Source organism: Argentina anserina, chromosome 2 (assembly GCF_933775445.1).
Source record: "Argentina anserina chromosome 2, drPotAnse1.1, whole genome shotgun sequence".
Lineage (NCBI taxonomy): Eukaryota > Viridiplantae > Streptophyta > Magnoliopsida > Rosales > Rosaceae > Argentina > Argentina anserina.
In genome coordinates this window covers 8,739,960-8,751,744 of record NC_065873.1, presented here as the reverse complement: position 1 = coordinate 8,751,744, position 11,785 = coordinate 8,739,960, and the positions used below count along the sequence as shown (strand labels likewise).

Sequence of the window (11,785 nt, the reverse complement as noted above, 5' to 3'; positions counted from 1 at the left end):
CTTGGACATACCTAGAAAGGATGTTATTTGTGGCTAGTTGAATAATCAAACACTTTGCACTCATCAGCTCACAGCTGTAGTCTTCTCCTCTATGCTAACTTTCGACACCTTTTCTGAGTGAAAACTGTAGGTCTTGTTCTAGAGTCATTAAAATACCTTATTGTAGCAAAAGTTATTCTATACTCATAGTTTTTGATACTCTGCCATGTTGACTTCAGTTTCAACCGTTACATTTAAACTTTTAATAATAACTAACAATCATTATATTTTCAATACGTTAAAGTACCAATAGTTTGAGCATGTAAGACGTTGCCCTTATTGTAGAGAGTTGTTAACACATTATTTATACATTTATTAGCCCCAAGAGATTCCAGAAAGATATTGCTTGGTGACCAACTTATTTCAATATAGTTACGAAATCTCCTCTCATTATATAAATGTTATTGATAGATGTGCAATGCTAGAGAGAAATTGCCTATTCTGAAAGTTTGCGGACATATGAGTGTGTCCTCCTATTGAGAATTTGAGATGTATGCATACCTCCATCATGGTGAGGTAGCTCAGCATTCGGTCTGAACATTGTATCGATGCCCATGGTTGTTCGCATCAGCATTGAACTATTGAATTCTCATTGATGCATTATGTCAAAATACTAATTGAATTGGTTTACCACTGAATGAGAGAGTTTGTGATTACTTGTCCTTAGTTTATATCGCGACTTGAGAGGTCTCTTTCATGCTCTGCGACTAGGTTGCCCCAGCCAACATGACTACTCGTCTTGCATCCAAGCTTTCCTTGAGTGATGTTGAAGAACCCATCGACTTGGGGAACCTATTGCTTATTTACATGACATAGATTATAGGTCTACACCAACGCTTTTAATGAGATTAAAAAAAAATGTTTGTTCAAACTTTATGCAAACTATAGGCACTTAAACAATTAAACAACGAATCTGGAAGGAATGTCTATATACAAAGTATATAATAACACATTGATCCACATTGATCATTGGATCAGAGATGACCATCAGAAATGCAGCTGTCTGCACTGAGAAACCGAAGCTTCTGCGGGGCAATATGGGCATTTAAATATCCGGGTGCTACTCTTCGACAGCTTCATGATAGACTGCTTGCAAAGAACATGCAAACACGGCATCAACATTGGTGGATTCTCCTCACTGCCTTGATCTCTACTCACAGGACAGACAAATATAGAATGGAACTGAAACTCCTTTCCCAGCTCCACGGGCACTGGTAATTGTTTCATTGCTTGCCACTCCTGCTTCTTCGCAGCCATTACATTTGCCAGCTTTAAGAGCGTCGGCAAACCTTCAAATCCCACCGCCATCGTCATACTCAATGGGCTGTTATAGGACTGTGCCAGAAGACTGCAGAACAGCCCTGTTAGATCCTCCATCGCCTTCTCCCAATGGGTTGGAGATGTAAACTCAGAATAAGGTGAGTTTTCAAGCCGTCGTGGATATAAAAGGCAACCCATGAGCTTCACCATGAGCTTCAATACCTCATCCTTGTGAGGGGAGGCAGGAGAAGCAAAAGGAGTAAGTTGAGTCTGGGCATATTTAAGTGCATCACCTCGATTCCCATATTGTATAATCTCCACAAACTGCAAAGTATGGAGTTTCAGCTCAAGATTTAAACCATCATGATTCAGTTGTTCACGGTTAGCACGGATCCAGTTTAGAGCAGGCTCAATATTCTTAACCTTCATAGCCTCCAGTAATTGATGCATTACTGAGAACTGAGATTTTACAATGGCTAATTCTGGTTCTCCAGCCTCTTCTATCATCCCATCTCCCACATCAAATAAGCCTTGACGGTAAAAATGATTAGCAATGAGCTGATTCACAATGTGGTAGTCAAAGTCAACATCTCTGTATGCCTTTGATATGTCTGGATTCAAGGACCTTTCAAGGAGTTTAGTGTACTTGCTGAGGTTTAAGTTCAATTCCTTATGTGACCCTTCTAACAGCTGGACTGGACCAATTGCACTGAGCTTGAGTTTAAGCTCTGCAAGGATGGATTTTTGATCAACAGGAGCAGAAGAATCTTGAGCTGAAAGGATCTGTGTCAGTGCTTGTTCAATTTCACGACCAACTTGGTGAATCACTTCTTGGGATTTAGAAGCAGATAGCTTTTGCTTCTTAACAACACGGTCATATGCATCTTTGATGGAATTTAGCTCCATATTCCTATATCAGTGCAAGCCCTGTAAGAAAGTGACAAGGCAATCGATTCTTCAACTTCACAACGAGCAGCAAGAAAATAAGATATGCAATTTCAATTTCTTGAATGTACGTATCAGAGAATTATAATTTATATAGTTTAACAGAAATTTGCTCAAGGAAATCCGCAAGTCATAGAAAGTAGTGCAAAACTATATCATCAATGAAAATATATCAGAAGAAAATTTTCGCACATAAATCATATATCCTAACTAACTAGTCTTTATTTGTGCCACCTTACATAAGGAGAAAATATAACAAAAATACATGATTAGGTTCATTGGTCAAAAGTAGCTTTAAGCAAGGCCAGTAAAGGTCAACTTGACCTTTACCTAGCTAAGCCTTGGGCGTCTAGGACTTTTCATATGGCAGATAGGGATTCCAAGTCCATAACTTGGTTATTATGTATCCCCTAGCTCAGAATTGACAATTTCAGAAGCAAAACTCAAGTTTTTCCACACATAAGTATATCCATTTGTTGAGCTTAATTTCTAGACATTTGTCCATAGAATACAAGTCAATATACATAGCACTTGTTGTTATCTGTTATGGACTATCCCAAAGCAATCAGAACCCAACAAGGAAAGGGAGGAAGCAGGGTGGCATTTGGATCAATGAATGCATTGTTTCATGTTTAACTTTGAGGTGACATGCACATGAGAGCCACCCATCTTGAACAGAGTGCAGGTCTGCATCAACGTCTTCGGAAATGTGTGTGTGAATATATAATTTGCAGGAACATGAACTAACTAGATTTCAGGAGCTTTTTGATGTGTAAGATATATAGATAGAAAATTGAGTATAAGAAATCTAATTTCCGTAGAGAGAAATGCTTAGGACACTTTATGTGCTTAACTTTGAGGTGACATAAACATTCATCTTGGCTTTTATGGGAATCACACACAAGCAGAACAACACCTTGGATCCGTTTAGTTCACTGAAAATCTTCTCTTGATACTGGTGTGGTGCACAGTCTGGCATGATTGAAAGGAAATCAATTCTAGAAACCCCAAAATAAGGAATAAAGACTCAAATGCTACAAGAAAAAGATCATAAGAACACACAAAGTAAAGTAACAAGTTCAAATACAATCCGTATTCTCCCTAAAATTCCAGACACCACAGAAGCAACCAAAACTGTCTCAAACACGCCTAATAAACTAAAGGCAAAAGCAAGAATACCACACCTCTGTTGCTCCAACAGTGCCTAAATGGCAATAAATTATCCTTGAAAACAACACACCAAGATATCACTCAAGTTCAGCACAGCATAAAAAACTTATATCCAAGTTTAGATTTTGATCAACACAGTAATCACAATGCCAAGTCTCCAAATCAGAGTCAACAATCATCAACTCACAGGTGTTCTCGACAAACATGGGATAAAACAAAATATCAAAAAACAAAATCGCAAAAATTATGATGCAAAAAAAAAAAACCAATCAAAATTAGCTGCTAACTAACAAGTTGCTTAAACTAAGATAAAAAAAAAATCCAATCTTTGTGTTGCTAAGGTAAAACACGAACAGAACTTGATGACAATAATTGTGAATGACGTCATATGTATAAATAAAAAAAGGATTTTGGAATCGGGAATCTGAATTGGCAGAGAGCTAAGTCGAACAAGAACGACAAGATTACCGGAATTCGATCGCGATTCTGGAGGAGCAGGAGGAGGAGGAGGAGGAGTCCAGATATCTGAATCCGAAGAAGAACAAAAGAGAAGGGCGAGCGTGCGAGTTTGTGTTATTTATATATATATGAGTGGCGCACGTGTGAATCAAGGTTCAGTGAAACCCGCAGGAATTCCACGTGCCGGGTTCTGCGCTCGCCGCGTGCCGCTTCAGTAAAATTGAAATCGATGGGCGGGCACATAAAAACTTGGGTTAGAATTTGGGAGCCGACGGCGATCTCCGGGCAGCAGCAATCGGGTAAGATCCCATTTGGGTATTCAAAGCTGTATGTAATCTCTAATCACTTTGACTTTGATTTTGCTTGATGAACTTATGTTGGCAACAACCATATAAATGCATCTTAAGTCAGCTTATGCAATCTCAAGTTAGCTTTGTGAGATTAGAAGCGAGTTGTGAATGGAGTGAATTCTTAGGCATGGGCTGTTATGATTCTTGGTTTGCTAATAGGGAATTTGGCAGTCTATTTCCTTTGTACGTGATTGGGTGTTTGTACAAATTGTTGCTGCATTTCTCTGTAGAAGTTTTGTTATTCATATTCATCCCCAATGGTAGGAATCATGTAGACTGTCACTTGTTGATACTGGGCAAAAGGTTCTTCAATTTTTTCCGTCTATAATCTGGAAAAATGGGATTTTTATTTACTCTCATATTATTATAAAGTTGATGCTAGACATCCGTGCACGAAGTACATCTTATCTTTAGGTTATTGATGATGATACAGCTGATGAGCTGATGATGGGAAGCCAGGGGTGTAGGGTTTTTCATGATTTAGATGAGTCGTGGTCAGTAAATAGAAAAATTTATAAGCAAATATATTATTCATTGTTGTGGCCAATGTTATTGTAGGATTGTCTTTCTATGTATTTGATACAAAACTGAAGCCAAGAATGATCAGTATCTACATGGTGCGCTGTTTTCTTTCTTTCTGCTTCCAATTTCAATGCTTTTGATTGTTTTGTTTGATTTGTAGGTCTGGGTCTGTTGGGGCGAACTTTGGGTTTCTGGGTTTGATTCTGCTTCAAGCACTATGGGTTTTTTTGCTCTTTTTTTTCTTGTTGAAGTGTTCAACTCTGTGCCATCTGATCTGAATATTTATTTAATTTCGTTGATAAAAAGAAACGGAAAAAGGGTGAGAAAGAATGAATTTTTTTAGGTTTTTACGTTGAGTGTTAGAAATGTGAGTTTAGCATCAAATGAAAGCTATAGCTATCAATTGAAAGGAAGTTTGAATTGGTGGTGCTACTCCTCAGTTCTCAATAGTTCATTGTTGTGTTTTCAAAGGATAATTGGGAAGTAATATTCAAATTGGGTTGAGTGTATATCATCTGTTTGAAGTAAAAATCTTTTGGTGAAAGAAAAGGAGCAAAATATAAGAATGGAATTGAAAGGAATGTTTATTTTCTTTAGTGCCTGTTTGATTATGTTAGAGAAGTAAGGTGGTATATGATTTTGGACCTTTTGTTAATTTTGGACATACTTTCTCTCCAATCAACTGTAAATCAAACACTTTGGTGGGCCTCGAGGAAAATATTAAGTCATTTTTCTTCTGTGATTCCTTCTCCAATAGAAACCAGTGTTAAATGGTGATTATGAAACTGCTTGATTGCCACCCTACATGAAAATCATTCTCTATCTGACATTCCCTTCCTTCATATCTGTACTACATACCAGACACTCAGACAGTAGTGAATTGTACCAATAGTGTGAAAGTAAAATTGATGGTTTTGATTTTGAATAAATTTGTCTTTGTGATACATAAACATTTGGAATCACCTTTTCAATTTTCAAAGATGGAAGAGTTTCTTATGAAACTAAGAAGAGATTAGGCACCATCTGACAAAATAATGTGTTCTTGGCTTCTGATCCATTTAGGATTATTGGGATGATTGACTTTGATGGAAATTCTTATTGACTGCCTTATCCCTTCTCCGTTTTGAACAAACTAATGTGTTAGATACCTCCAACTCCATGTCGTATTGTGCTACATAATGATGACACTGGAATGAGTAAGATCTTAGAGACATGCATGTATCAATTTAAGAATTGAAGTAAAGAGGAAAGTAGTTTAATGTTTGCTACTCCAATTGGAAATATGTCAATCACAGTGAAACCTGCTAGGCATTTATACTTTGACAAGAAACCTGCAGGAAAGCTGGGGCTGATGAACTAGTTATATATGTTTTTGATTGAAGAGTTTTGGTGACCAACTCTTTCATAGAAGTGAATGTAATAGCGCGTCTTAGGGTCAAGACAATTGAGAATCTAACTTCTTGTAGCCCTTGCCTGGGCTCTGGTATAAGTTAGTTCTAGCTCATAGAAACCCTCTTTTATGCCTGTATTAGAGTAATAAATTCTTGGCAAATTTAGCATCCCAATTGTACAGTGGTTTTGGAGTTTGGACGATGGAGAATAATTCCATTTTTATAAGACTTTGTAATCAGTAATGGTTTTAGACTTTAGCAAAAGTATAGATCAGTAAATGTTGCTAAAATTACTTTCTAAACTAACATTCAATGCTCGTTACGTATTGAGTTCAAACATAGCAGAGTCAGGGAGCAGAAATGGCTTACTTGGCATGTTTGTATTAGCTTAATTTGAATAATTTTGTATACTTCATTATCCAGAAGTGATGTGGTGCTATACTGAAGATAGCTCATCGTTTCAGATGAATGTCCAGTGTTTCCTTTTTACTGTAGTTGTATTTCCCTTGAGATTGTGTTTCTGATGTTTATTTCAGTAACTGGTCAAGCCTTCACTTCTCGCTTTCTCACTTAGTTGTGTGAATCACAGAATGGGTCGCAAAGCAGGTTCGATATACATTAATCCAAAGAAATTTGGTGCTTTTCACAAACCTTGCATGAAGGAAATGGTTACATTTCTCAGTTGCTTGGCTCTTAATAGCAACTGTGATGAGAAGTGTGTAAGGCAGAAGGATCTTCTGGGTACTTGCATGGAATCTCAGGTACATTATAGATTTCCTGTGTTGTGAATTCAGAATGTTCGCAGTTTCTTCTCCTCTTTTCCTTATCATTTTTGGTTAGGCTTAAAACATGTCCATTTCTTCAACTAGCAAATATTCATGGAAGACTTGCTAAAATCTCTGTTTCCTTTGTTACAGAGCCAGAAAAACAAGTCAATGGGAAGCATTAATTACCACTTGCAGAGGCTAAGCAGAGGAAGGAAGTAATCAGTGTCTGGTAGGGTAAAAAACTTAAAATTAAGGTCTGAATCAAAGGATTATCGGGTGGCAGATGATAAGTTTGGGAAGCTGTTTTATTGCTGCAATCTACAATGCTCCATTTTGAGAAATTGTGGATGTATTATTTCAACAATTGTATTTATAGAGTTATGTTTCAACGAATTTTGTAATAATATGTATACCAGTCTTTGACTTGGTACTTGGTTGAGTGAAGATTTAAGTTCTGGATCTTTATGGTCACTTGAACTCGTGGTCCTCGTAATCTGTAAGAAAAGTTAGGATTTCTGTTAACATTGGTTATATCAAATGTTAGAAACCCTGATGCATCTTCTTAACTCATTGTAACACATTTGATGGTTCCACCTTGACAACCTGAACTCTCTTATGCTTGTTTTTATTTATTTATTATTAGATCAGAGAAATAGGTTACAAAGAACAATTTCTAATGCAACTAACAGCTAATCTATCAAAACTAAAAGCATTTGTGTGTTTGTTATGCTATCCTTAAGTTTATACAATCTGTATAATCTAGTTATTCTCTTTGAAGGATGATATTATATGGTTGACACTAAACTTGATAGTTATAGGCTTCAGTAATATCAGATAGTTACAATTGGTTGTGGATGAGTTATCCGCTATAGTTCACCAACATAGTTACTATTACATGAAAAATTGACATAACTAGAAATTCATGGTGACAGAACAAATGAAGCCATGAAGGCTCCGAATGACTACCTTTGGAATTTATAAGGAACCACTTCCCTTCTAGTTTGAACTTTGAAGTATCTCAAAAAAATTCTATTTTTTTTTATAAAGTATAACAAACTACAAAACAAAATTTTTAGGCCAAGTTAATGTAAATGGAATGCTAGGAACACCGCTAATTATTAGTCCGCAACAAAATTCAAGTCGCGATGAACATGACAAAACTTTCAGAACGGAAACCAAGTACAAAAACAAAAAGACTTGAGAAAATGAAACATAAGAGGAGGACCTACTTATAAATCGGGACTAACCAAAAACATAACACACAGAGAATAGGCCGAAGGCGATACCACTCGACTTCTCTTAGTTCTTGTCCGTGCAGCTGTCGGGGGTAAGACCAATCATTCTCATTTTGGATTTTCGTTCGGGCATTCAATTAATGGGGTTTATAAACCCATAAACCCCTTTTGAGTTTCATTCTCTCTGATTCTATTTTTGTTAAAGATGAGATTTTGATTTCATCATCCGTTCATATTGGGAATCTCAGTGTCTCTTTAGGAGAATGAGTGATGGAAACATTGATTTTGCTTTCAGAACTGAGTCACTGTTCTATTTTGTTGCTCAAGTTCGTGATTGAGATATGTGGGTTTCACTGAGATTTCTCGTATCCTGTACTGTTTCTTGGTTATACTTCTGTTTTGCTGTAGGAATATCTTGCAGCTTCCCTTTTTTGTGCCCAAATTGTTGTTGTATTTATCTCTTTGAGATTTTGTTGTTCATATTCGTCCTTATTGAGGTTGGTGGACCTTTTCCACTCTTTGATAAACTGGGAAAGGTTCATCAAGTTCATCCACAGGTAGTCTGAACAATGTGATTTATTTTTTGCTATTGATATATTTTTAAGCAGGATTATGTATGTTCCGGTATCAAACCATCAACCAAATGAGCTGCTGTGATGTTTAACCTGTTTATTTTGACAGTTCAGTATTGTAAATTTTATTGATTTTTTTAGTTACTCATTAGTAAATTTGCTAACAGCATAAACGTATAGTCGTATAACCAAAGCTAAACTCAAGCGGTTAAGAATTTAAGTAACTGAGATTTACAAAATGAAGTTGTTATAGTATCATTTTCGCTTCTGTATCTAATGTTGACTTTGCATGCGATAGGGTGCAGGGCGATCCATTTAATTTCTGATTTCTGATGGCATGCTCTTTAAGACGCCTCTTGAGTCATGCTCGTATTTCTCAAACCACTATTACCACCTTAGGGTCCACAGAACATCTTCAAAGCAAGGTACCTCCCTCATCTGTATCTTTGTAAAATTTAAATCAGAGTAACAGATCCTCCGACTTATTCTATAAGTTGTACTCATGCCATATGCTAAATTGCATCCATCTTTCATCCTAAACAATTTTTGGGGCATATGTTCTAATATTAATCATGAAACCTGAGCTTGTTCCTATTCAAAGAAACCACAAGTACAGTATTAATCAATTTGTACTTTACCGAAATCAATGCTGCGTAATTTTTCTGTCTGTTATTCATATTTTAATTCTTTGCTTGATATAAATTTCAGGCTATAATGCAGTCACCTGCCAGAACTATAGCCCAACAAATATCAGGGTAAGTTCGGAGGTGGAAAATCAAACTTTAGTTTAAAAATGTATAATCCTCAGTTGTGGTTCGTTGCACTTGTCCTGTTGTGGTGGTACTGTGGTTGTTGTTGAATTTAAATCTGCATTGGTTCTTTGTGTCTTCTCTTTGATGGCATTAGATGGATTTCAAAATTTTGTGTGACAGAGTCCGTACCGTAGATGATTTGATCTTTAATAGTGCTTGTACTCGGGCTATATGCAGTTGGGAGATCAGTGATAAATACGAGTATGTAGGTAATTATTTGTTTTCTGACAGTCTATATATGTTTTAGCGAGCTGTGAGTTCATAGATAAAGTTCTGTGTAGTAACAGCATATATGTTTATGGTTGATTAGGTAATGAGTTAGAGGACACTGGGCAATTTTCGTTTCACAAGGGTTATATTTGTTCTAGGAGATAGGTGATGAATGTTGGTATACACATACAGTTGCAATACTTGAGACACTGTAGTTATGTTTTGATAGATACACATGCAGTACTTCTTGACTTTCTGCAAATGTAATTTGTAACTCAGATAAGCAGAATCTTTGTTGCTCAAACTGCAATGCCTTACATTTTTTGGATGTCCTTAACCACAACAGTTCCTTGCAGGTCCCTATCTAGATCTGCCACGTTCAGTCTCTCTCGCACTCTCTGCACAGCAATTGCAGCAAGGGAGACACGAACTAAGAATCTTGAGCGCATTACTGATGAGCTCTTGGACCTCACAAAGATAGAGAGGCACGATTATTCCATCCTTTTCAGGCTCAAAATGGGCCTTAACAGGTATGGCCCCGCAATTTCAGGGGTGAGTTCCGCATCTTCTGAATCTGGGCCTGCTTCCACAGACTCTAAGGTGGCGGAGAAGGTTGCATTTGATATCAAGCTCGAGAAGTTTGACGCGGCGGCAAAGATCAAGATCATTAAGGAGGTTAGGACTTTCACTGATTTGGGACTAAAAGACGCTAAAGACTTGGTGGAGAAGGCTCCTGTTGTGCTGAAGAAGGGTGTGTCCAAAGAGGAGGCAGGGCCTATTGTTGACAGGCTTAAGGAGTTGGGTGCTACTGTGGTATTGGAATGAATTCAATTTTCTATCATTTTTACGTTTTCCTTCATGTAGATTTGTGATGGGTGAGTCTAATGATAAATGGAGAGATTTAGGTCGTTCAGTGGGACTCCAATTGGCTCTTGAATGAATTTTTGGTGTTAGAGGTTGGGACTTTTCCTAAATGTTTCGTTCACATAATGTTTTTTTTTTTGGTGTCCATTTCAATGTGATTCAACCTATAACGCTAAGAATTGCATTTTGTAGTTTTCTTTTTTTGCGATAAAATCCAAACATTAAGAAAAGAGAGCTTCTATTCATACTTCTCAAAATGACACTTGGACCTCCATCTTTTTCTTAGATAGTGTTGACTTATAAAATTATCAAAAAAACATATAATAATATAAATACAAGAAGGAAAATAATTTTTTACTTATCTATTATAAAATACAAATGTAGATAATAATTTTTATATTTGTTTCTAGACAATCTAAAATGAAATATCAAATTGCATTAAATGATTTAATTGATTATCTTTTTTTTTATAAACATCATTAGTCAAAAATTTAATGTAGTTGATAAACATCAAATTGAACATGGACGATTTAATGTATAAACTATATAACTATTTAGATTTTCTCATAAACTTCGATTTGAGCCCAAAAAATTCGTTCATTAAAGGTTAGAAAATTTCATATACATTGATGAACAAAACTCGTTAGTTAGAGGTTAAAATAATTCATATACGTTGATGTTATTATCAATTAATGAAAAATATAGTTTACCAATTTATTATGAATTTAGAAAACGAGTGGAATAGTGATCGAATTAATTCAAGAAGATAGTTTATGCGATTATTATGCATTTTTCGAGTTGTATATAATAAATGAATTTGACACAGAGTATGAAATAAATTAATAGATAGTAGTATGATTTGATATATCAAATTAGATAATGGACATTTTAGGAAAACTTTAGAGGTCTATATAGTATTTTAGGTATCTATAAAAGCAAAATTGAGATTTACTGATTAAGGAGGTCTATATACCATTTTTGAATGTATGAATAGAAATTCCCTTAGGAAAAAAGTGTAGGAAAGAAAAAGGTGTGAGATAGAACTTAGCCGGCTACGACTTATTATATCTAAGGTGATTACACTGGCCATTTGACAATAACAGCACACTAATTAAGGGCATCCATAGCAGAATTGTTATTATTTAGAAAAAAAAATTACATCTAGCAAGTTTTTTAGCGAAAAAAATAG

The 11,785-nt window shown here is 36.0% G+C and overlaps 3 protein-coding genes across 3 annotated transcripts; 2 read left to right on the top strand and 1 right to left on the bottom strand.

The window, feature by feature from the left end:
• Positions 1 to 817: 817 nt before the first annotated feature.
• Positions 818 to 3,964, bottom strand: LOC126783191 (protein RMD5 homolog). The gene is made up of 2 exons (XM_050508612.1): positions 3,883 to 3,964; positions 818 to 2,226 (listed from the first exon to the last, which is right to left on the bottom strand). The coding sequence occupies exon 2, from the start codon at positions 2,203 to 2,205 to the stop codon at positions 1,027 to 1,029; it is 1,179 nt and encodes a 392-aa protein (XP_050364569.1). The 5' UTR covers positions 2,206 to 2,226; positions 3,883 to 3,964; the 3' UTR covers positions 818 to 1,026.
• Positions 3,965 to 4,107: 143 nt separating this feature from the next.
• On the top strand, positions 4,108 to 7,460 carry LOC126783197 (uncharacterized). The gene is made up of 3 exons (XM_050508618.1): positions 4,108 to 4,172; positions 6,726 to 6,897; positions 7,054 to 7,460. The coding sequence occupies exons 2-3, from the start codon at positions 6,727 to 6,729 to the stop codon at positions 7,120 to 7,122; spliced, it is 240 nt and encodes a 79-aa protein (XP_050364575.1). The 5' UTR covers positions 4,108 to 4,172; position 6,726; the 3' UTR covers positions 7,123 to 7,460.
• A 633-nt stretch (positions 7,461 to 8,093) lies between these two features.
• Positions 8,094 to 10,690, top strand: LOC126783196 (uncharacterized). Its single transcript, XM_050508617.1, has 4 exons — positions 8,094 to 8,230; positions 9,009 to 9,135; positions 9,419 to 9,465; positions 10,089 to 10,690. The coding sequence occupies exons 2-4, from the start codon at positions 9,043 to 9,045 to the stop codon at positions 10,555 to 10,557; spliced, it is 609 nt and encodes a 202-aa protein (XP_050364574.1). The 5' UTR covers positions 8,094 to 8,230; positions 9,009 to 9,042; the 3' UTR covers positions 10,558 to 10,690.
• Positions 10,691 to 11,785: the final 1,095 nt, after the last annotated feature.